The sequence below is a fragment of the Maylandia zebra genome, linkage group LG13 (genome assembly GCF_041146795.1).
Source record: "Maylandia zebra isolate NMK-2024a linkage group LG13, Mzebra_GT3a, whole genome shotgun sequence".
Classification (NCBI taxonomy): Eukaryota; Metazoa; Chordata; class Actinopteri; order Cichliformes; family Cichlidae; genus Maylandia; species Maylandia zebra.
The window spans coordinates 20,577,313-20,603,527 of record NC_135179.1 but is presented as its reverse complement, the minus strand read 5'-3'; the positions used below and the strand labels follow the sequence as shown (position 1 = coordinate 20,603,527).

The 26,215-nt window shown below is 40.3% G+C and overlaps 1 protein-coding gene and 1 long non-coding RNA gene across 6 annotated transcripts in view; one reads left to right on the top strand and one right to left on the bottom strand.

The window, feature by feature from the left end:
- Positions 1-25,399, bottom strand: part of LOC143421806 (uncharacterized) — a 48,429-nt gene extending 23,030 nt beyond the window's left edge. The window contains exons 1-3 of the long non-coding RNA XR_013101385.1: positions 25,267-25,399; positions 24,494-24,574; positions 23,843-24,012 (exon numbers count right to left, since the gene is read on the bottom strand). This is a non-coding gene — a long non-coding RNA (uncharacterized LOC143421806). The remainder of the gene's footprint in view (positions 1-23,842; positions 24,013-24,493; positions 24,575-25,266) is intronic.
- Positions 1-26,215, top strand: part of eys (eyes shut homolog) — a 177,394-nt gene that overhangs the window by 88,192 nt on the left and 62,987 nt on the right. For all 5 annotated transcript variants that reach the window (XM_076891743.1, XM_076891744.1, XM_076891742.1 and 2 more), the window contains 5 exons: positions 4,648-4,838; positions 4,956-5,047; positions 22,099-22,249; positions 23,372-23,484; positions 23,777-24,033. In XM_076891743.1, coding sequence (XP_076747858.1) covers positions 4,648-4,838; positions 4,956-5,047; positions 22,099-22,249; positions 23,372-23,484; positions 23,777-24,033 — 804 coding nt within the window. The remainder of the gene's footprint in view (positions 1-4,647; positions 4,839-4,955; positions 5,048-22,098; positions 22,250-23,371; positions 23,485-23,776; positions 24,034-26,215) is intronic.

The following is a 26,215-nucleotide window of genomic DNA, read 5'->3' as shown; positions in this document are numbered from 1 at the left end:
TTAACAAGCAGTTGAACAGATCTAGCTAAGAAAGTGACCGGTGAGTTTATATAATAAAGTGATACAATGTAGAAACGTATTATCTCAGTAGAGTGGAAGGAGCTGCTGAACATTTAATTCATTTCTTATTTTTACATGTGATCTTATCTGCAGGCCTTACTTATAGTGAAGTAATTTGACACTGCCGTATTGCTTTTTAAAATAAAAGTAAAATATCTGAGTACTCCTCTGGGCTCTGATGGATGAAGATGGATGCTGCAATATCCTAATAATCTTCAAATGCAGTTTAGTTGTTTGTGAAAGTCAAACGAACAACTTCAAAGGCTGTAAACATTTAGAGTTTTCTTTTTTGCTTCTGTTCAAATTGGTTTCTAATCTTCTGACTTTTTGGTCCTAATGGTAGGATTTTTATTTATTTATTTATTTTTAGGATGGTTCTACGTACTTTTCTTGTGGCTCTTTTCATAAAAAGAACCTCAACTCCATATGATCGTGAGTTTTATTGTATTATTTTATATTTAGAGCTCAATGCACAGACTCAGATATTACGCATGGAATCTTAATGGCAGTTCTACTCAAATATGGCAGTGTATCAACTTAAATTAGCACTTCTCAATCGAGTCATAGCTCCCATTACTATGCTATTACTTCCATTAACGTTATGTCTTTTGAAAAGTGACATTAAATTATTTAAAATGATAAACCATTACAGCAATTAATTTGTACTGATGGTTGGTTTTCTGACAAATTACAAATCTATCCTTCCCTTGTCCTTCCTACCAAACACAAGCTTTGCCAGTTTCCAATGCAGGGAGACTCCCACTAAGCTGGCACTCCAAATGTGATTTTTAGAGTCTTTGGAACATAGCAGGCGATGATATATTTGGTTTGATTTAGAGCTTGTTATACTTTGTGCAGCTGTGGTGGAAAAATAAATCCTGCTGAAATCTAGTTCCGCATTTGCCACTGAAGTACCCTTTCTATTTTTATTTGAGAACAGTCATTTCAAAGAGTAACAAGTCCAATCATTATTTCGGGCTATATCCTTTAACACTCAAATGATCGACACAGAACACAATGTGATATATATTGTTGGTATTGGATTCAGTCATCTATGTGAGGGGAGGAATTCGGAACACTGGGCAGATTGTCACTCTGTGACAGATGAGGTCTGTCTCCCTTTGAAACTGTTCACAGAACTGTAAAACACACCTATTGAACACAGACAAGCTTGAACCAATTCGGTGCGGCACTCTGAAAATCACTGTGGGCCAAACATAATGGAGTCCTCCCTGCCGCACCTGATCCAGCCCTCGTCCCGTGCGTTAGTTTGGAAGGGGTTAAATGTAAACACCAATCAGCGGTGGAGAAAAAACCAACCCGACCACCTCTTTTACATGCGATACGTGCATAATGAAGGTAAATAAGTTTTAAAGTAAGGGGACCCAGAAACTCACGAGTTTATCTAACTAGGTCACCATCTAAACACATGCAGTGCCCTTGGTGATGCTTGAAATAGACTCAGACAGTGCTCCTTTAAACTTAAAGCTACTCCCCAAACCTCTCAAATATATGAAATCAATGGGAATTTAAATATAGAGTGGATAGTGAATTTCCGGTAAATTAAACAACCTATTAATATTGCCAGTAGATAAATATATTCATCTTTATTTTGATTTAGTTCAGTTTCAAAGCAGTACTAGCAACAAAAAATGAATAAACCTCCCAGAATGAGGTGATTGTCTTCAGGGTTTTATTTATTTATTTATATGTTTTTCCCCCTCTCGCTCCACATGCAATGATGAGCTCCACAGTATTTATTCTCTACAGTGTGAGAACTGATGAGAATCTAGAAAGGACACTGCTGGTGGAGGGAGGCTTACTGCCGCTAAGCCACGATTTGGTTGACTTTCCTTGAAGTGATCACTACAGCACAGGTGAAGCTGTTATCTTTTCCTGCCACATGTAGCAAAACTGAAATTACTCAAGTTCCTCAAAATCAACTTGATGAGTGAAAAGTTAATCACTTCAAACATGCAGTGCCTGTCTCGAGGCAGTCAACTTGTTAATCTTCCTTTTAACGCACATGCATTTGTTCTCAGTGCCACGCGTTTATGTTTTGTTTTTTGGGTTGGTTTTTTTTTTTCTCAGTTTGTTTGTAATTTAGATGACGGTGCATGGTAAGTACGCCTATAACTATTCTGATATATTCAGTGACACAGCTTTGCCAGTGAGTCATATTGACACTCACAAGATATGCAGAGTTATGAATATTCATGGAGGAAAGGCTCAGTAAGATGAAAAAGGCAGTGTCTGAATTTATCATTTCAACTCTAGTTTATGGCCTCTGCTTCTGTACAGTAACTGTCAGTGCAGTGCATTGGTGTAATTGTATCTGTTATTTTTAAAACCAGACAACACAGATATAATTAGACACTACATTTAAAAACGCATTATATTTAGGAATTATTCTCTACAGGATTCATTTATTGTCTACAGTGTAAATATATTCAGTTAAGTCTTCTTGTATTAGGTATATTGAATATAAGATATTTTCAGCCAGTTTTCCCAAGTACACAATGACCTTTTTTGTTCCCTCAGGGCTCTGAAATTGCAGAGGTCCTGGAATGATCCTCAGCAGTATTATATCTCTGTCCTGTGACAAGTTCAATCAGTCAGTCTATTACTTTAGCCAATAAATCAGGGACCAAACAGGACTTATATCCTGCCTTTTTTAAATAAATGGGACATTAAGTCTATATCAATTAATTCTCACCGCCCAGAGTCTATCCTCCTATTAAGTGATCTTAAGTTCACATTTACTCCAAATATATTTTTCTAGTTGAATATCTCCTGCTTTAACCTGTCTGGCTTCCACCTACACTTTGTGCTGCAACATGGCGCTCCACCACTCTATGTTACATTAAATATGACTCATACCAATTTTCTAACCTCCTTTATGGTCATGTATTAAGACGGGCCCTAATTAAATCTGATCTCAGAGATTTGTATCAACCAATATTCCCAGAAGTGGCAAACTGCTTGGTCAGCAGTAATGTTAACTGTGGGGTTTTTGTTTTTTTTTAAAAAGAGAAACCTAGTGGTGCATTATCAGGATATGAAAGTGAGAAAATATAAGATAGTTTGCATTGTGTACATATACTATTTAGATTTAGCATGACTGGTTACTTGAGGCATTCGCATTAAAAACCCCAAAAAACATCTGGTATGAGAGTGTAAGGTAGTGGTAAAAACAGGAGACCTTTGAAGGAAAAGACTGAAGCTAACTGCTAATGAGGCGTGATACTGCCTCCTGGCAGCAGCCTCAGACTGCATCAAAGACTACATCAGACTAAACAAGGCTTTAAAATTAATGAATAGCTTTGTCTCTGAGGGGTAATTTTCCATCATCAGCATTGGCAAACCCTATTGTCAGGAATGAAGCAGTAGACAGCACCGCATTGTTGCTGCATGCATTTATCCTCATTAATTCACACACCGCAGTAGGTCTGTTCCTTATAATTCCTACTTTATGTTATCGTGTGTTTTTCCTCAGGGTATTGGCCATACTTCTCTTGAAAGAAAATGGAGGTATTTAGGTTAGCTTGTTTGCCAAATGTCCTAAGGGGCAAGCTGTCAGATCAAAGGAGGTCTGGCCTATTAGGACTTGACGTCTAACAAATATTGATAAAGGTCTCACTTGCAACTGCCCGATTAATCATTGCAACAACTTTAAAGGAGTGTCTGATTTCTCTGGTTTAAAATTTTATATGTATAATATTTTTCTTAAACTAAGATGAGAGCCAATAGAGTATGAGACAGGTGCATCCAGTAATGCCTTTCATTTTAACAGGCTCTCGGCTTTGACTTTTCTGCAACAAATTCCAATATTTCCTTCAAATGAGAAATATATTGAGCATGAGCACCCTAATGCTTTTCTCCAATTGCAGTCTCAGTCAGTCTTTTAAAGTTGTCAGCGTCACTACCCCCAATAAGCTTGCGGGCAGTGGAACTTTTACTGAAATACCCCATAATTGCCCATTCTCATGGATGATATAAGCCAAGTTATTCCACTATAAAATGAGGCATGTAATAAACTTGTATGAATATGTTCATTTCAGCCAAGACTCCTTTTTCACCTAATCTAGTGCCATTTGCATGCTTCACAGCTTTTTGGCAAATAAGACTATTTATAGTATGAGTGTACAGTGAGCGAAAGAGAAAATATTTGAAGAGTCCTTAAAGTCTTTTCATCTGCTTTCAAAATAGTAATTATTCACTTTTTGCATCTTTTTTTGACTGTCCTCTCATCTCCTTTTAATGTATTCCATCCATATTTCCAAGATCAATTGATGGATAAAGATTGCATCTACATTCGTGAAGCAACATAGGCAGAAAAAACAGGAAGTCCGTATTAGAAGTGGCGCAACCACTTGCCCTGCTCAGGTGTCACATTCTGAATCTTTAAAATTGTTAAGGGCCTTTTCTTTATCCTACTCCATGCACTAAACCTCCCTGTAGAGGAACCAAATGAAAAGCTGAATTCTCTTTTCAGGGATCAGTCGAGATTCTCAGTGGAATTTACAGGAAACTTCAGTCCTTTACCTTTTCCTCCCAATTGATCTGTCTTTCTTTTTTATGTCCTAGATTCAAGCTACCTTCATTATTTTGGGAGTTCATACCTGGAGTTTCCAGGTATTGACCTCAGCACTCTCAACAACATAACTGTGAGATTTCAAACCACTGTGGCCCAAGGAACTATACTATATGTGGACCAAGGACCTGTTAACGGTGATTTCTTTTTCATGAAACTCTTCATCCTCGATGGAATCTTACAGGTAGGTTAAATTTATTGTGTATTGTCTGAATAAGTATATTTTGTCATTTTTGCTCTCGAAAGACAAATATTCTGTAATGAAATAAAAAGCCCATGAAGCTCCCTATTAATGTTTCAGTATGCTTTTTGCTGTAATGAAGAGGAAGAGGTTACATGGATTACTACATTAAATCATGTTAATGATGGCACAGTTCACATTGTAAATATCAGGTATGTATTCTATTTTTTTTTATCAAGTCTTAGATTGTAGAGATCTACATAAGCGCTTTGAGGGTCTCGAAAAGCGCTACGTAAATGCAATCCATTATTATTATTATTATTATTATTATTATTATTATTATTATCATTATCATTATTATTATCATTATTATTATTATTATTATCTATCTGTGTTTCCCTCTTTATGGTGCAATTATATATATATATATATAAAAGAATAAAAATCTGAATATGTTGATTGATTGAACCTTGAATATACTGAAAGAAACTTGAATACACAGTATGAAATTAAAGTCTGGGTGTATTCAGTGAAATTCAAATACATTGAATGAAAGTCTGAATACATTGAATGCAACTTGAATATACTGAGTGAAACACTATATATATAATGAAAGTCTGGATGTATTGAAAGCTGATGTTACAGAGGCTTTAGCCCCTTTTGTGTTGTGTTTTAAATATGTAATATAATAGCATATAAAGCAGCATTTCTTAGTCCTGAAGACAACACTACAGAAAATGAATATAGTATCCAAACTATGCCAGTAACATGTTTCAGTTTTGTGCTACAGATGAAGAAATTTTGTCACTCATTATAGAAGACTGAATGGACTGAGCCTTAAGCTGGCAAAAGCAATATTGACTGCAGAGAAACATTATCCCATTTTAAAGACCTGCGAGGTCTGTGTATCTTGTAGCATAAGTCGTTTACTACTTTTCCAGACCTGGCCATGAAACAGGCCATGGAGGACTTAGCTTGAGTTCCTAACACATCACTTGTTTTTGCATTATATAGATGAGATGGAAAAAAGACAGTGAACAATGAACAATGGACTAGAAGTCCCTAGGTCCTGATAGGATATATCTGTCATATTTTGCTTCCAATGAATCAGTCTAACTTGGATATTCTTGTGGTCTCTCAAAGTTTGACTTTGGCTGCTTTTTTACTCATTTTCAGTACTGTCCTTGTCTGACCATTTTCAGAGAAATGTTTTTGTACGTTACCCACTTAATACTGACATATGAATGATTCAAGGATAAAATAAAAAGACAGCATATTTTCACAAACATAATATTGTATTTTTATACCAGCAGTTTGGTTCTCAAGGAGCTATTAGCCAAAAACGTGGCATATATCAGCATGATGTGTAGTGTCCTTACATTTTTTTGGGAGGGGAAACTGGACATGAGGAGGACAAAACAAGAACTGGCAGGCCTAAAAAAAAAAACTATCTACAGTATCTGAATGCCATATACTTAAAAATAAAAAGAGTCCAGCAAAAACCTGACACAAGACCTGAGAGATGCAGCAAACCCTTCAGTTGATGCATCTGGTGTTCGCTAAAATCTCATCAGAAATGATTTCAGTGGAAGGATGGCTTTCAAGAAGCCAGTCTAAGGAAAGGCAGAAAATGTTGCGGCATGCCAAATCAGAGAAGAACTGGAATGAAAATCAGTGCAGTGGGTCTTCTGGAGTGATGGATCCAAATTTGAAAGTTTTGGTTCAAACCTTGGTCAGTATATACAGAGGAGGTCAAGAGAGGTCAACAATGAGTATCTACACCCATCTGTAAAAGACGTTGGAGGGTATGTCATTGTTTTGGCCTGCATTTAACCCAGTAGTGTTGAGGATCTTCGCAAAATTGATTTAGTTCTCACCACAGAAAAGTATCATCAGATTTTGATGAACTATTCAACTATCTGTCTGGAAAGCATCTGATTTCCAGCAACTTCTTTTTTCAACATAGCAATTAGGGGTGCAACGATACTCGTATCGATATTGAACCGTTCGATACAGTGCTTTCGGTTCGGTACGCATATGTATCGAACAATACAACATTTGTAATTTATTTTATCAACTTTCCTTCTGACAATGCTGTCTGTGTTGAGCGCTCAGTGGATTTGCGTTCGACTACTCCGCCTAGGCTGCACTGTCGAGCTCAGATCCACTGAGCGTTCAACACAGACAGCATAGTCAGAAGGAAGAGCGCAGGGCAAGCTAGCGAGACAGAAGTTAAGCTCTCCTTGCAACATGGCAAATTGAACCTTCCCCACCCTCATTCAGATCTGGCGTTTGGAATTATTTTGGTTTTCATGTGACGTATGACTCTGAAGGTAAGCGCATCATGGACTAAAGTAAAACAGTATGTTGGATGTGCCACGCAATGCTCAATTACATGGGTGGGAACTAGGGTTGCCAACTCCCTGAAAAATAAATAAGGGACACCTCGTGGCCAGGGCCGGGCAACCCAGTTGTCTTCACCCTTCCCAGTGTGGTAGCTCTTTTTTTTGTGTGTGAAATTATTTTTTAACCATTTGACTTGAATTTGATTTGAGCAGATGCATATTCTTTGTGATATGACCATATGGGAAACAAATGATCATTTAGCCATTTATTTTTAGCTCAAAATGACAACATTAACACAGTAAAACAGGTCTCTTTCTTAAACAGAAGCCTGTCATGCTTAACTTTTGAGAATATAAGTAAATCTTTCTTTAAAAGAACTCTGTCCTGCTTAACTTAAAATTATATAAATTAATAGAAAACAATAGAACGAAAAATATTCTTGTAACAGTGCACATATAGTGCATTTAGTACAATTGGCTTCAGTTGAGGTATTATTTCAGCTTTTCTAATGCTAATCAGCTGCTCCTGTTTGTAAACCCACTTGTTCCCATGATTACGCATCTTAACTCATCATCATTATTCATCTATGTATTACTTTTATGTATTAGTCATCTATTTGTTGTAATCATCTATCCTTGCAGTTGTTTATTACACAAAATTAATTATATTATCACATTTCTGGCCACATAGCGCTGCTATTCACTGCACATGCCCATATTAACCTTAACCAGAGGGTTTAAAAATACAAACCAGTGTTTACATACCATATCTGCTTCAGCCTGGCCAGGTGGACAAGAAATTGGTTAAGGATTCCCCAAGCTTTCACGCCCCTCATGTTCTTCATGTGCCCACCATTAGAAGCATGCCTATGGAAAAAGTATGCCGGCACACAGTGCAGTGCGCTTTATAGATGTTATCGTGCACTTTTCCAGCCAGGTGTTTCCCTTTTCCCATTCCTCCCTGTACTTTTGCAGCCTATTTTTCTTTCTCTGAGGGGAACAAACATTGCTGCTCTAATGCTGGGCTTATATTGTGCGACTTTTGGCCCATTTTGAGCCGATTTTTGAGTCATGCGACCGATTTGGTGATCGGCCCAATTTTGGCCTTCATCGTGCATCGTGTAGTATACGTGGGGTAACGAGAAGCGATTAACACCTCGAGCAGCTCCCGATCATCAATCGCTCGTGAGGGTGTCACCGCAGCTGCTCACACTGCTCACGCGCAAACACGTAACCGTCGGTGAAAAAGACGGAGCAGCACGGCTGTGCAGCGTGTGATCTGGACACAAGCGATGGAGGCACTTGTAGAACTTTGAAAAGCTCATCCGAGCCTTTTCGATGTGGCATCACAAAATTATCACGACCACAACAACCGTGAAAATAGTTGGATTTACACTGCTGCTCAATCACAGCTGCCTGATCAATGTTTTTCATTAGAAATTTAGCAAAGTTGATGGTGGTGGTGTGCGTGTCTGTGTGAGTGAAAGACTGAGAGAGAGAGAGTGACAGATTTTCTGTTATAACCTTCATTTTATGGAGGCACAGTGTGAGCACTCAGGTCGCATCAGAGCATCGGGCCGTATAGTGTGAGACCCTGCATCGTGACCTACAAACTTATAACCCCTGCGAGTCAATCGTGCAGTTTGAAAATCGCACAGTGTCTGCCCAGCTTTAGGTGTACTGTCGTCAGAGACCTGCACCGCAGTGTCGGCGTTTGTTTCCCTGTTGGCCATGCTTCTTGTTGTGGTCATCTGTTGTCTTCCGGTATTTTCTCCGTAAGCGACCTTTCCTCGACCAATGAGATAAGCGGTAATCTGAATTGTCATACTCAAATTGTCATAAGTGTGCTGTCAGCTCATTGGTCACAAAGCAGGAGAGGGGCTGGGAATTATGTTTTCAAACAAAGCGTTAATTCCATTAACATTTATAGACTACTTTTGATTCTCACTGTATTACGGGACAAAGTGCGTCCCTTATTAGCTCAATACGGGACGATTCCGTTTTTTAAGGGACGGTTGGCAACCCTAGTGGGAACTAGTGTGTTAGCGCAGTTAGCTCGTTAACGTGTTGGCCGTCTAGCCCCACGCACGGGCGATCAGGGGTAGCTCGTTAAGGGAGATTTGCCGTGTTGTGGCGTTAACGTCATTTCAACGAAATTAACGCTGACAGCACTAGTGGGAACCAGGGCCGGCCCGTGGCATAGGCCGTATAGGCAAATGCTAAGGGCGCCGTCCATCAGGGGGCGCCACGCCAGTGCCACAAATGTTGAAAGAAAAAAAAAGTTGGTACTATTATTCCTAAATACAAAAAATAATCCCACGTTAATTAAAATGCAAAGTAAAGCTTATTTACTAGAAATATTATTTGTTACAACATTACGCCCCCCCCCCCTCCCCGCACGGTGCGCCCCCTCCCTTCCCATATCATGGTTCCTTTTGGACGTCACCACATCAAAAAATCAACACAAGATGTCAAAACGGCCAAAACTGTCAGGTGCCCAGAGAAGAAAAAAGAGAAAAGAAGAGGAGGAGAAACGAGAAAAAGACAGAGGTAGGTAACGTTAGCCTACATGAAATTATTTGTCTGAATGTGATAGTAACCTAAATTTTTAGCATTAAGCTAATGTTACATGATTTGCTAATTGCTAATCAATAAATAGCTAGTTAACTGTTTTAACGTCAGTTAATATTGTGGAGGGGGCTAAATTGTTATGGAAAAGAATAATGTAACGTTAGGTAATTACAGTACTCCCACCTTTCCCACCATTCCTCATTTGTATTCAACTTTTAAGCAGGTGTTTTTTGTTTACATTGTTATTGCCTTCTGGTTAGCTAACGTTTACCCTGCAGGTAATAGTCACTTTTCCACCCCTGTATATATTATAGTTGTAAGCCTAGTTGTTAAAGTGCACATCATTAATGTTAATTAAGCAATATCACATGAGAGGGAATGCTGTTTTTTAATATGAGCACTGCTGTGATTCGGTCAAAGATAATCATAACATAACATTCTCATATGATATTATACTGTTACTTTGCATTCTGCTTGTTAAGATATTCATTGTGTGTACTCATGTTGTACAGTGTTTAACTGCATTATGGTTACTGTGGTTTAACAGAGACAGTATTTTAGTTGCCACCACAAGGAGGCACTGTTTCATTGTAAGAGCACGGATGCTGCGTCATCACGCCCCTAAGAAAAAAAAAAAGTATACCACAACGAAAATGGCACCCATGAGAAAAGTTTTGCCGCGTGTTAATGAGGAATAAAGTTCCCAAAATATTAAGGACATTTTTGCCTCCGTCGTCATTTTCCTTCGAGTTGATCGCTGTCGATGCTGCAATACTCAACAGGTTATGGGCCCAGGGCCGACTCGAAGAAGAGTTTTTTCTCATGAAGATCCGGAGCCACAACGGATAGCGGGCTAACGGCTAAATAGCAACATGGATCAACGAGGAGCAAGCAGGCTGCCTCGACTCATGTTTGACGGAGATGAGACCAGATATGAACTTTGGGAAACTAAGGAGCTAGGATATTTGCACTTGTTGGGATTAAAAGCCACTGTTCTGAAGGAACCGAACAGTGAGGCTGAAGTAGCAGCAGACGGTAAGAAGAACGCTGACGCTTACGCCGAGTTAATCCAATTTTTGGACGATAAAAGCCTCTCACTGATTATGAGAGATGCCCCTGATAATGGGAGAAGAGCATTAGAAATATTGAGGGACTACTACGCTGGAAAGGGGAAGCCCCGAATCATCAACCTGTACACCACGCTATCATCGCTTCAGAAAAAGAGGGAAGAGACTGTCACAGACTATGTCATCAGAGCAGAGGCCGCCATTACAGCACTGCGCAATGCGGGTGAGACTTTAGGTGATGGATTATTGATTGCTATGGTTTTAAAAGGTCTACCTGAAAGTTTTAAGCCATTTGCAATACACGTTACTCACGATAAAGACGATATGACATTTGCTGAGTTCAAAACAAAGCTACGGAGTTTCGAAGACACTGAAAAGTCAAGCGCATCCGAGTGTAGCGACAACGTAATGAAAACAGGAGGAAGAACCGGGCGTGAGCACACGAGATCCAGCGCACAATGCAGATACAAGAGCGATGTGGACATTGTGTGTTTCAAGTGTGGACTAAAAGGCCACCGAGCAAAAGTGTGCAGACGGAGGACGTGGTGCAGTCATTGCAAAAGCAGCACACACAGTGATACCACATGTAGACATAAAGACAAACAAGATGGCGCGCGGAAGGTCGCAGATGAGAGCGGCAACGGATCCAAAGCAGAAACGCCAGATTATGCCTTCAGGATTAAGGGCGTAGACATCAAAGTCCAGCAGTCAGCGTACAGCATTGAGGAGAAAGGCCTGTTGGTGGACACTGGGGCTACCTCACACATCATTAACAGCATCGCCAAGTTCAAGAGCTTCGACGACGCGTTCAGACCGGAGTCACACAGCGTAGAACTGGCAGACGGTACCCAGTGCAGAGGCGTCGCCCAACAGAGGGGGGACGCAGAGGTGTTCCTGATTGACAATACAGGCCAGCGACGCAAAGCAACGCTGAAAGATGCGCTGTTTATTCCATCATACCCCCAGAACATATTCTCTGTAAAGTCAGCCACTGCATTAGGAGCAACAGTCACCTTTAAACAAGGGCAGGACACGTTGACCCACAAAGACGGTACTAACTTTAACATTCATGTGTATGGCAAGTTGTACTATTTGCAGACTGAAGTTGAGGGTAATGATAAGTGTAACACCTGTCATGACATACAGGCATGGCATGAGATATTAGGTCATTGCAACTATGAAGATGTAGTAAGATTGCAAGGTGTGGTTAACGGTATGCAGATTAAGGGGAGAACCGATAGACCTGAAAAGGAATGTGAAGTGTGTATCCAGGGAAAGTTTGCACAAACCCGAAACAGAGATCCTGATACAAGAGCAAAGGCTCCTTTACAAATGGTACACACAGATTTAGCAGGTCCGATAGCCACTGAATCTATTGATGGGTACAAATATGTGCAGTCATTCACTGATGATTATTCAAACTCAGTGTTTGTATATTTCCTGAAGACGAAAACTGATACAGTGCAGGCAACAGAGAAATTTCTAGCGGATGTTGCACCATATGGCAACGTAAAATGCATTAGATCAGACAATGGGACAGAGTTCACATGCAGAGATTTCCAAACCCTGTTAAGGAAAAATGGCATTAAGCATGAGACATCAGCCCCGTACTCACCCCATCAGAACGGTACCGCCGAGAGGGGGTGGCGTACTCTTTTCGAGATGGGCAAGTGCATGCTAATTGAGAGTCAGCTACCGAAATGCCTATGGAACTATGCCATTCAAACTGCTGCTGTAACATGGAACAGATGCTTTAGTAAGCGAACAGGGAAAACACCCTACCAAATGCTGACAGGTAAAAAGCCAGACTTGTCAAAAAGGCAGAAATTTGGTTCTGTGTGCTATGCATACAAACAGGACAAGGGGAAACTTGATTCAAAATGTGACCAAGGTTTCTTTGTAGGTTATGATAAGAACAGTCCCGCCTACTTAGTTTACCACCCTGAAACTGAGAAAGTTCAGAAACATAGACTTGTTAAGTTTGTGAGCAAAGTAAATGTAGAAAGACAAACACAGACAGATGAGGGAGAACTAAATGATGACTGTAGCAGAGTAAGACAGCCTATGGCTAACAGACCTTCAGAGAAAGGTGACAAGGACAATGAGGTTCCAGAACCTATTGTGACAGACACAAGTCCACAAAGTGGTATACCTGATGAGCGTGAACGAAAAGGGACAAGTGTGACAAGTGATGGATTTGTCAACAAAAGGTATCCTCTTAGGGAGAGAAGAAAACCGGGACATTTAAATGACTTTGTAGCTGCCAACAGTGGCAGCGATGAGATCCACACTACCATAGACTACTGCTACAGGGCAGTGTGTGGTGTCCCAAACACATTTAAGGAAGCCATAGAATCAGCTAACTCAAAGAACTGGATCAAAGCCATGGATGAAGAAATTCACTCGTTACGGGAAAATGACACTTTTACCCTAACCACTTTGCCAAAGGGAAAGAAAACTGTAGGGGGGAAGTGGGTTTATTCCGTTAAGAGTGACATTGAGGGAAACGACAGATACAAGGCAAGGTTCGTAGCCAAAGGTTACAGCCAACAGTTGGGGATAGATTATGGAGAGACATTCTCACCAACAGCCAACTTACCCAGCATAAGAGTTTTGTTACAGAAAGCAGCGCAGGAGAGCCTGTTACTCCATCAAATGGATGTGAAGACAGCATATTTACACGCTCCCATTGATTATGAAATCTACATTGATCAGCCAGAAGGTTATGAAGAGGGAGAAGGGCTAGTCTGTAGATTACAAAAATCCTTGTATGGGTTAAAAGAATGTGGTGGTATCTGGAATAGGATCTTGCATGAATACCTAACAGCGAACAGTTTCAGGCAAAACCCAGCAGACCACTGTGTTTATACCAAAGAGACAAAAGATGGTAAGGTGATTATGATCATCTGGGTGGACGACCTGATAATTGCTGCTGGCAATGAAAAGGTAATGAAGGATGCGAAAGAAATGCTTTCAGTCAATTTTTTTTTTTTTTTTTTTTTTTTTTTCTTAAATGACATCAGAAACAGCAGTATGCGACATTACGTGATGGCAGAGCTTCAGTTCATCCTTTGTCTTTTTTTTTTTTTTTTTAATAAATAGGACAGGGGGAATGAATGAGAGAAAGAGGGGGAGAGAAAGAAAGAAAACCCAAGGGGAGAAGAGACGGTGAGAAGGGGGGGGAAGAGAGAGAAAAAAAAAAAAAAGAACTCCTGGGTCACCTGTATGGAGAAAAAAAAAAAAAAAAACAAACAAAACAAACAAACAGAGGAGACAGCAAACAACAAAGAGCAACATAATAATAGAGAAAACAAAGCACCATCACAATAAACTAGCTAGTCATAGATATCAATATTTACTAAATAATAAACGATATTGTGCAGCACGCAAGATAGACAGCGCACAGTGTGCTTTGAGCGCATGCATGTCTTAAAGCCAAGAAAGCTTTAGTCCGCGTCTGTGAATACCCATGTGTGCATACCTGTGTGGATCAGCATGCTTGCATTCCAAAGGTTTCTCCATGTAATGATCTGCTAGGGAGTGTGGGGGGGCCACAGCCCCGTCCTCCAGGGTGTGAAGCGGGTATGGAGGAGATCAAAACTCCAGACATCCAGAGGCCCCCAGAACACAAGAGACCATGGAAGACCAACAGAGGGGCAGCCGCGCCACTGTTCCAGTAAGAGCTGAGGAGAGTCCCAGATGAGGGCTCGCCCAGCAGCCGCGGAGCAGAAGTCAGGGGGAGTTGCAGTGACGCGCCCGTGAGCTCCGCCGGCCCCCAGCTGTGCCTGAGTGACCGAGCCCCAGGCCGAGAGGCCGGGGGCACCCCACCTCCAAAGGGGCCCGAGCGAGCCCCAGGCCCCAGGCCCCGACAAGCGGCCGCCAAGGAGTGAGCCGGTGTGTACCCGGACGCCCACCCCCAGACACAAAGAACCACCAACACACCGACACCTGAGGGAGTCCGCCACCGGCAGGGGAAGTGGTGGTGGGTGGAGATAGGCCTCCAAACCTTGGAGGGCCTGAGGTGTCCCCAGAGAGGTGGCGTCTGATACCCAACCTGACATATAGACACAGACATACAGGAACACACAGACACAAACATCCATTCCCACCCTCATGCTCTCTGATAATTGCTGCTGGCAATGAAAAGGTAATGAAGGATGCGAAAGAAATGCTTTCAGTCAAATTTAAGATGAAAGACTTGGGCAGACTTAAGCATTTTCTGGGTATTGATTTCACTCAGTCTGATGGATGTGTAACAATGTCACAAGAAACCTATGTCAACAAGATACTGATGAGGTCTAACATGCAGAACTGTAAACCCAGAGGAACTCCCTGTGATCAGAAGTTGTGTTACACAGAAGGTGCTACTAAGATAAGAGATGTGAGGATGTATAGAGAGGCTGTAGGCAGTCTTATATACCTTGCATCAGGTACCCGTCCTGACCTGAGTTTTGTGGTAAGCAAGTTTTCGCAACATTTCCATGAGCCTACAGAAGAACAGTGGGGAACTGTGAAACATGTGTTGAGATATCTCAAAGGGTCCAAAGATAAGAAGTTTTGTTTTAGAAGAAACACAGATGAAAATTTGGGTCTAGTGGCCTACAGTGATGCTGACTGGGCAGGTGATACTGCCGACAGACGCAGCACTACTGGTTACTGTGTACGTCTATGTAACAACAGTTCTTTAGTTTCATGGAAGACCAAGAAACAGCCCACTGTGGCGCTCTCTACCTGTGAAGCAGAGTATATGGCTCTGGCTTCCACAATGCAAGAGTGTATATATTTAGAACAGCTTTTGAAAGGTATAGATGACTACAGCTACACTCAAACAATAGTGTACGAGGACAACCAGGGAACAATTGCCCTGGCTAAAAACCCTGTGAGCCGACAGAGGTGCAAACATGTGGACATTAAATATCATTTTGTAAGGTCCATTGTAAATGAAGAGAAAATGTGTCTGTTATATTGCACCACTGAAGAAATGGTTGCAGATGTTATGACCAAACCTGTTTCTAAGCTAAAACTTGCTAAGTTTGCTAACGTTATGTTTGGTGCTTAAAAGAAAAAAGGAGAGAAAAAGAAAAAAGGAAGTGTGGTAGAGATTGTACAACTGTTTATCGTTTATTGTACAACTTTTCTTTGATTCCAGCAACCTGAGTACAAGAGGGGGTGTTAAGATATTCATTGTGTGTACTCATGTTGTACAGTGTTTAACTGCATTATGGTTACTGTGGTTTAACAGAGACAGTATTTTAGTTGCCACCACAAGGAGGCACTGTTTCATTGTAAGAGCACGGATGCTGCGTCATCACGCCCCTAAGAAAAAAAAAAAGTATACCACAACGAAAATGGCACCCATGAGAAAAGTTTTGCCGCGTGTTAATGAGGAATAAAGTTCCCAAAATATTAAGGACATTTTTGCCTCCGTCGTCATTTTCCTTCGAGTTGATCGCTGTCGATGCTGCAATACTCAACACTGCTATTCAGCATTTCACTGTAATGATGACAATAAATTGAATCTAATCTAATTTGCATATCAGTTAACATCATACATATATCTCTTTGGTTTTTCATTTATATTATATCATTTCATTTTATTCCTGGAATCATATGTTTTTATTATTAGACTTTAATACTCAGTGGTGTCACATACTCCTCTCTTCAGATGCACTGTTGAAGTTTCTAAATCCCACCCCTGGGCCATCTACCACATCTACCGCTGCTGCCTCCACTTCAGCAGCACAACCCACCAGTGATGCAGCATCAGCAGCACAACCCAGCCATGATGCAGCAGCATCAATCGGTGTTCCTGTTGCCTTATTTATATTGTATTTTTAATTTATTTTATCCAACTTGTTGACACGTTTTATTGTGTTTATGTATGTAAAATTTATTGTATTTCATATATTCATTTTTTATTTTTTGTATTCATTTATTTATTCATATATTTTTTTTATCTTGTTAATTATTCTGATTGTGAATTTGCTTTCTTTAAGTAAAAAAAAAAAGGTCAAAGACAAAGCTATTCGGTTTCTTGTGAGTACATACACTACACTGCCGATGTAGGGGGGCGCCACCTAAAATCTTGCCTAGGGCGCCAGATTGGTTAGGGCCGGGCCTGGTGGGAACACAACGAATATGACTGCACATTTACGCCGACATCATCCTAATGGAAGCAGACAAAAACAACAAGCATGCATGCTACAAACTTTACCCGAGTCATTTAGACAGCCGTTAGCACATGATTCTCCTTATGGGGACCTGATATGTTTAATATTGTGGCGAGCTCAGACAAGGAGGAGACGGAGGTGTCGTTTGGTCTTGCTTCCCGTGAGCTAGCCAGGGAGCACAGCCGTTTATTGACATCTGCAGAAGAACACTGCCGCTAGCTAACTGCTCAGAGCGGCAACCGCACAGCAACAACAACAACAACAACACACAGGGCGCCCTCTGACCCCGGAAGGACACACCGTCGCAGTGAGAGGGCGTCACCCGTCACTATGGCAACATAAACAAAACATAACTGTACAAACAGAACCCCGAACAGCCCTGACCCGCTACAATATGCTGCTGAGAATATAGCCCAGAAGAAGCGTATAGTATTGCTTTTATTTTGGAAAGAGCCATTTCTCTGTAATAAACTCTCTTTTCCAAAGATGAGTGATTCCTCAATCAGATACAGGGCTTGCAAAATCGCTAGCCCAACGTCCCGGGGCTAGCGATTTTTCCAGTCGGGCTACCAAAATCTATCTCTGCCCTGGCCGTCGGGGTATTGTAGGAAGGAAAAATATATGTCAATGCTTTTGCATTCTTTCGGAAATGTAGCTGGGTAATTATGTCATTGGCATCGGTGAGCCACTGTCAATATGTGACATATTGAAATCGCGTTTGAATTTGCGCTTGTTTTTTGCTTTCACTTTGCAATCGCGCGAACTGTGTATAGAGAGCGACAGTACTGATTGGTGAGTGATGATAATTTGCGCACCAATTCCTCTGACATCGTCTTATCAATTGTTAGCTTACTATGCAAACATGACAAGTGAAATCTCCCGCAGCAAGCTTAAACATATGAGAGGTTGATCGCGCAGAGAATCGCTGACTATTATGTGTGTGTGTGTGTGTGTGTGTGTGTGTGTGTGTGTGTGTGTGTGCGTGTGTGTGTAAAAGCAGCAGGATATATATTTTAGTTCTGCTGAGCCAAATAAGACAGGTAAGGGTGAAGAAGTGACAGCCAAAGAAAAGCTCACCACAAAACGGAAAAGTTATGACAAATCAGACTATAAGGCAAAAAGAAAGTGCAGCTTTATGGTTTCATGGACAAAAGAATTTCTGTGGCTGCAATATGACGAGCTAAATAACCAGGGGTGCACATAAGTGGTCCGCAGGTGCGCATTCGCTGTCAAAATTAAAAAAAAACGCGCACAAGATATGAAGTTGCAACGCGTGTTTGCATACATAAGATTTTCTGGAGGAGGACAGACATTTGTTTAGAACTCTTAAAGATGTCGAAGAAGCAAGCTCCTTTAAGCAATTACTTTGGTCTTCCTCCACCTCCAAACAAATGTCAGAAGGAGTCCGAATCACAAAAGAAGCACGTATTCTCGGAAAAGTGGTTGCAGGAGGTGAGCTGGCTTCAAACAAATGATGAACACACAGAGATGTGGTGCGGAATGTGGCCTGAAAATCCCACTCTAGCGGACAAAAACAGTGCTTTTTATATGGACGCAAACGCGCGTTGCAACTTCTTATCTGGTGCGCGTCTTTTATTTTGACAGCGAATGCGCACATGCGGACCACTTATGTGCACCCGTGTAAACAACATAATGTTCTGCCGGGTGTGTTGTTGGTTTTCTCTCGATTTCTGAGTCGACAAGCGCCTTTGTTACTGGGACCAGTCATTTTAAGAAAGGCCCCCATTAGAATCCATGAGAAATGCAAGAAATGCATTATTGCTCAGTCTGCAATATCTTTCCCAGAACAAACACCAATTGCAAATAACATACTAAAAATAAACCTGAAAAATCTGTTTAGAACAGCGTACTATGTTGCAAAGAGTGAACTACCACTGGCAAAATTTAGCAGTCTTTGCAAACTTCAAAAAGCAAATGGCCTAGATCTTGGTTCCACTTGTCTCTTACCCGTGACTTCGGTGGAAATTTCAAATTCAGGATCTGACACAGACTGATTCATGTCCTACACAGTTCTTACAAGTTCATAGAAATTTCTGTTCAATTAGAACCAAGTATTTGAGTTGATGATTGTAATTTTTATACAATGTTGTAATTTGTTTTTCAACAATTTTTTGATTAATGTTTTGTTTCCTTTACAATATTATACTTTAATGTATAATATTGTAAAGGAAACAAAACATCAATCCAAAAATTACTCTCTTTTTTTATTCGGGCTACTTACATTTATTTTGGGCTACCAAAAACTGAAGAGTCCCTGCCCGAAGGGCTACCAGGGATTTTGAAATTTTGAGAGCCCTGAGATATTTTTAATTACTTTTGTTTCAGCAACATTAAATTTAAAAACTGTACTTTTGAGTTAAAATATATATTTATAATTTTAATAAATGACAAATTAAAAAGGCATGAACATTTTTTTGTATCGAAAAAATATCGAACCGTGACACCAAAGTATCGAACCAAACCGTGAATTTTGTGTATCGTTGCACCCCTAATAGCAATGTCCCCAAACACGTGGCCAATGCAGTAAAACTATACCAGATAATACAAAATACAGTGGAACACTATCAGTCATGGATTGGCCTCCCCAAAGCCTGGACATTAACATTAATGAATTATTCTGTCCATCCTGACAGAGAACAGAATAAAAGGCAGCCAGCATCCAAAGAAGTGCTTTAAATGTCCTTCAAGACATCTGGTGATTTATTCCTGAGAACTACTTACAGGAATTAAAGGAGAGTTCAGGCTGTGTTGAAGAATAAAACTGGTTATATGAAATATTGATTTTCAAGTTCGTTAGAATTATACAAAAGTCTTTTTGCCTTGTATATTGCATTTCTGTAAATGTGTGCATGTTTCCAATATTCTTAATAATTGTTGGACCTGAATAGAGTGGCTCAAGATTCAAGAGCTGTACTGCATGCATGGTGAAAAGAAACACATATACCAGAACAGGCTGTAAACGCACTGCTGTTGGATGTTATGTTCAGTCAGCTCATTTTAATGTTGTTCAGTTGTATGTATTTTTGTTTCTAAAGATGTCATTATGTTGCAATTTAATGTTATATATTTTAATTGACAGGGTGCATTTACATAGACATCAACCTAGATGCATTTTAACATGTCTCTGTTTCATGCATAAGTGCATCCCCTGTTGAGAAAAGGAGTGCAATTACAATGATAAGCCAATTAGGGCCTGGTAATATACAATTTTTCTTCGAATTGTGTGAGCACCTCAGGTGGTATTAGCTTGATACCTAGTTATTCAGTCATTCCAAGTGTGGTGGATTCTTTTCCTCTTTTTTTTTTTTTTTTTTTTTTAGAGAGAGAAAGGTTATAACTAAAACAGGGGGAAAATACGTAATTGGCAGGAATCACCAGACTAAGAATTTAGATTTTATTACAAATGGGCAAATGGGCTTTCATTTTGAAGTACTAAAACAACCATCAGAATGTGCCTATTAAAATGCATTAGTGATCACTAGCCGTGTTTTATTGGCTGTTCTAAAGTCTTCATTTGCAGTTTTTCATTACGAAAAGATTAACAAGCAAGAGCCGAGCACAAAATCAATGTTTAAATGATTTAAAGTGAGGCTGTGGCCCCTTTAGTTATATTGTTTCTAAGCCCATGTGCAGTCTTGCTGCCAGCCCTTTCCATTATATTCTGACATAAGAAAGATTGTGGTCTAGCTTCAAGACACAGAGTTTATTATGTATGAACTGGAAGCTGAAACAAAGGAGAGAGCATCTCATATCAAACCACTTTGCTGTGCATTTGAGTAGAGACTACAATGACTTTTGAGCATTTCTGACTTATAAAAAAAGTTTCAGATTGTAAGACAGAGACAGAAATTAATTTTGGGTTGGTGATTATGACTTTTTTTTTTTGAGATGCAAACAGATAAAAGTTGAAATACTGAATGTGACTGAGTATGGTTTACCAAATGATTTCCTGCTAGAACAATGCTGAGTGGGAAAGTTGCCTCATGTTTTTTTTTTTTTTGGCGGGGGGTTGGCAGAAAGCAGCACTGCTCTAAATATAAAAGAGACCAGTCAGGTTTGAGAGGCTACAGGGCTCCACCCTTCTTTCTTTCCTACAAGAAAAATACAGCAGCAGTAGAAATCAATCATAATGTTCGGTACCAACCCCTTGAGACACTGCAAGAAAGAGAGCTGTCATAACTAGAGGGTTGGGAGTGTGGAAAAATAGTTTCTGGTGTCACAAAGCAAATTCTCTGTAATTGTCTGATGGCTGAGTCCGTCCATCTTTGTCTGATTTGACCCACAGCTACACCACCACGGCCATCCTCAACGTCACCGCCTAACTCATTATAGACTTTTAATATATCTTCCCGTCAAAGACGCTTTTCAATATGTTAAATAGAAACCCAGTGGGGCTGACTTCTCAAGGACAGTGAACACAGTGCCCTCTGGCTGCTGGCCAGGCCGCTCTGGCAGACTGCTTCTAAATTAACCGCTTCTCCATGCTGGCTCTGGAGGAAGGACTTATGCAGCTCGGAGTTAGTGCCCCGAGTGTTTAGCCGGCATATGCAACAGCCTGCAAAGTACAGGCTTAACAAATCAGACTAGATTGCTTCGTGGGCCTTCTAACTTCCACTTAGGGAACAAGGAGTATCAGGAGACGCAGTAGAGGGGACTGTGCATCTGTGGCCTGAGTACCCTCAAGCTGCAGTTGGTTAGTCCAGAATCTGCACTTAGGTAATTATCTGCTCTCCCCTGTTGTTGCAGAGTGGAGAATTGGTTTTTGAAATCTATGAATGGCTGTGGGGTGGATCCAAAATAGTTGTGTGGAGACTCGCACTTACATAGGACACCTCGACAAAAACAAAATGGAGTTCAAAATGTCATTAGTGAGAAGATTTTTACCATTGGCATTTACTGAAATTAGTGGAAGATATGCTAATCATCTACCATAGTACCACAGCATACAAGAAAATAACATCTAACTTCTATACAGATAATGCACAATGTTTGATTTGTTTACAACATTAATACAAAACACATTTTTTAACACATAGTGTACCTCTGTTTCTTATACATTTTGATCTGATGTGTTCATACTGTTCTACAGACAACGCCTGGCACCTTGTGAAGCAGAGCTCACTCTTTCTGGCCATGAGAAAATTAAAAGTACTGCAAGCAATTACTGGTTGGGACACATGATCCAAAGAACGAACAATGTCTTCACAGGGGGTTTGCCACAACAGTTTATTCCCAGTCAGGTACAACTTATAATTACTATACACCTATCCACACATGGGTCTGGGTCATGAGGGCAGCAGTCAAAACAGAGAAGTCCAGGCCACTCTCCATGGCCACTTCTTCCAGCACTTCAGGGGGAAACTGAGACCCAGTGAGAGATATAATCTCTCTAATGTCCTGGGTCTGCCCCAGGGTCTCTTCCTGTTGAGACCTGCCTGAAAAACTCCACTTAGCAGGTGCACAGGAGACATCCTAGTTTGATGCCTGAACCACCTCAACTAGCTTGTTATAATGTAGAAATGTAACTGCTATATTCTGAATCCCTTCTGAATGGCCAGGCCCTTTACCCTGTCTCTAAGGATGAGCCCAGACATATTAAGGAGGAAGCTCTCACTATCGTTTACTGGGACAGAATAGCCCACAACAATGAGTCAGATGAATTACACTCCCAGAGCTAAGGGATGTGGTCATATACCATTTCTAAGTCTGCAAAGCACATTTAGAGTAGTTAGGAAAGCACCTGTGCACCCTTAAGTGTTCTTGGGAAGGTCAAGAGCTGGTCTACTGTCTCACAACTTGGTCAAACCTGAGGTTTGACTAACAGGTGGACTCTCTTCTCATTACTCTTCCATAGACTTTAACAGGGAAGCTGAGGTGTGGGATCTCCCTGAAGTTGGAGCATACCCTCTGGTTCTTATTCTTGGAAAACGGGAACCAAAATCTCTGATGCACTGTCCCTGACTTCCATGCAATGCTGCGGGGGCATGCCAACCAAAACAACTCTGACTTCTGCCTCAGTAATGGCCAAGCCGTTCCTAAGTCCCTGCTTCCTTCACAGACATGTCAGTGGAGTTAGGGAGATCCTCAATATATTCCTTCCACTGCCTAACTGGGTCAGTAGCATTCATTGCATATAATGTGAGCAGAGCTCTGCTTCTCCTTTCTGGGAGTCTGACAGTTTTTCAAAAGTCTTGTTCCATGACCATACCAAGGTCCTCAGTGAGGTGAGGCAAGGCTCCAGGGCCTGATCCCACATAAAAAAAAATTTTTGTTTTGTTTTTTTTGTTTTTTTTTTGTTTAACTTACTGCTTGTTAAAGATTCTGAATAAAATAAATTCTCTGCATGTGATATATTTTTTAAGAAAGCAGAACCTTTCCACAACTACACTGGCTGTCTTGAAGTCATTGAAATTAATAAACTGAGGAGCTTCTACACATCGGATGCGATTGCTGGCAGCAACATAGCTCGATGCAGGTAAAGTCTCTGCATTTTTTGGTTTTTATTGCTAAAAACACTGTACTCACTTTTCCAAGGTGCATTACACTTTGTCCGAAGCCAGGGGGAAACTGACTAGTAATCATGACAAATAAAACTTGAATTCTCTACTTCTTTCTGGGATTGCAGTCAAAAATATGTCTATTTGTTAAATGACTGCGCCTCTTATTTACTGAGTAATTTCACTTAATACAAATCAGAATTTTTTAAAGCCTGTATAATTTATGTCAGATTGGCTTTTGGCCACTCAAACTTTTGATCAATCTTCCAGATTCACTGTGCATGCCATACAAGCCTCCACAACAAGTTCCTCAAGTCTGGAAGCTCAATCACCTACCTTTGACATAGTGTTTGCAACAACGTTTGCAGTTCCCACACAAGCGCCAGAACATCCAATGAATGAACCTCAAGTTTGCCGCGACAGTCTTTGCCACAACGGAGGGACGTGCCTTCAGCTGCAGCCGCCTGGTGAAGCTCAGCTTTCTTGTCACTGTCCGCTTCATTTCACTGGAACGTTTTGTGAAAAAGGTAGGCTTTTGCATTCACCTGGTGGTGTTTACGCTACATTCATATACACAATACATAGACCACACACAGGCTGTACAAAGCTTAAAGACCTACTGTACTGTGACCTCTACAGTGGAATCATCAAGAGACAGCCAACAAATTATGTTGGTTAATATATGCTGAGCCTCTTTGGCTAATAGGTTTCACTATGAGGGAGAATAGTCGGTTGCATTAGGAATTTTGAGTGATGTGAATTATTCAGTATATGATTAATGAAATGAAAGATCTATATAAGCAGCTCAAACCATTGGTGTGCTTCTAAGTTCACCCCTAGAACACGCTGAGAATGAGAATGTGACCTTGCAGCACTTGTTCAACATTCAGCTGAAGCGTTCACGTCTGTCCCAACCAAAAAATATTTATTTTGTACCAAACACTCCGACACTAATACTAGGGAGACGGTAGTACTACACGCACATACCAAGGAGCTGTTCCTTTGCAGATTCCTTCACAGTTCTCTTGATGTACCTCCTGACATCCCTCTGTTGCCATGCATGATATCCTGAAAGTGTAAAATAATAAATAAATAAATGCTTCCTGTATTTTGCCATTGTAGTCAGTTCCTGTCAGGGATAACAGAAGTAACACTAGAATGTGTGAGTTAATAGTTTGTGTACTTGATAACGCAAGCCAAGCTGCTGAGAGAAATCTCAAATTCTGTGTTGTGATAGCAGTGTGCAGTGCAGCTACAATATATGATTAACATTTCAACACGGATTAAAAGAGTATTGTACTTCTAATATGAATTAAACATGTTGATGGCTAATTACATTTGTTAAATTAACTGGTGTGTTTGACCTGTTTCTTGTTACAATATGGTGGGCAATTAAAGTTAACGTAATGAGGACTGGAAATCAAATGGTATCAATTTAGCCTCTTTCTATCAGTGGCTGTCCTTTCAGAACCAAGAAAACAGGAGCATAAGTATAAGGAGTGCTGGTTCCTTGGATGATTTCTACCTGTAGTAGAAAAACAATGTTTATTTTGAGGCAAGAGAGCATATGACTAGTAATTTGTGGGGCTCCAACATCGTTGCCTGAAATAGGTGGAACCTGTTGCACATTCGTTTTAAGCCGTAAATCACTGCATCCCCTTATCAATTAGTCCCATCCACTCTAAGATATTAGCGGAAAACAAAGCAGGCAAACATAAAAATTCTATTAAAAAATAAAGAGTAGTAGTTAAATATGTTACCTGAAAACTTTCTTTACTATTTGATGATAGAAGATGTGCTGTTTTAAAATTTGTGGGTGAAATGTCAAATCATGATATGGGAACTAGCAACTACAGTGCTAACAGTAGCTTAGTTAGCTAACAACAGTCGATAAGAATCTTCCTGTAAAGCCTATTATTTCCTTATGTAAAATCACAGTGATAAACAAAAAGAAAACTGAAGCCTTTCTTTGTCCATTTCTGCCTAATCTCTTGTTTTAAAAATAACAACAGATAAATTTTGAGTGTTAAACCTGCCACTCTTATTGTTTGAGCTGCAGGTGCCATGTGCAAGAACAGGTGGCTAGACAGGGAAAGGGAGAGGACACAGTCAACATTCAGTTGTGAGTAGGGTTGCCAACTCCCTGAAAAATAAATAAGGGACACCTCGTGGCCAGGGCCGGGCAACCCAGTTGTCTTCACCCTTCCCAGTGTGGTAGCTCTTTTTTTGTGTGTGTGTGTGTGTGAGAAATTATTTTTTAACCATTTGACTTGAATTTGATTTGAGCAGATGCATATTCTTTGTGATATGACCATATGGGAAACAAATGATCATTTAGCCATTTATTTTTAGCTCAAAATGACAACATTAACACAGTAAAACAGGTCTCTTTCTTAAACAGAAGCCTGTCATGCTTAACTTTTGAGAATATAAGTAAATCTTTCTTTAAAAGAACTCTGTCCTGCTTAACTTAAAATTATATAAATTAATAGAAAACAATAGAACGAAAAATATTCTTGTAACAGTGCACATATAGTGCATTTAGTACAATTGGCTTCAGTTGAGGTATTATTTCAGCTTTTCTAATGCTAATCAGCTGCTCCTGTTTGTAAACCCGCTTGTTCCCATGATTATGCATCTTAACTCATCATATTCATCTATGTATTACTTTTATGTATTAGTCATCTATTTATTGTAATCATCTATCCT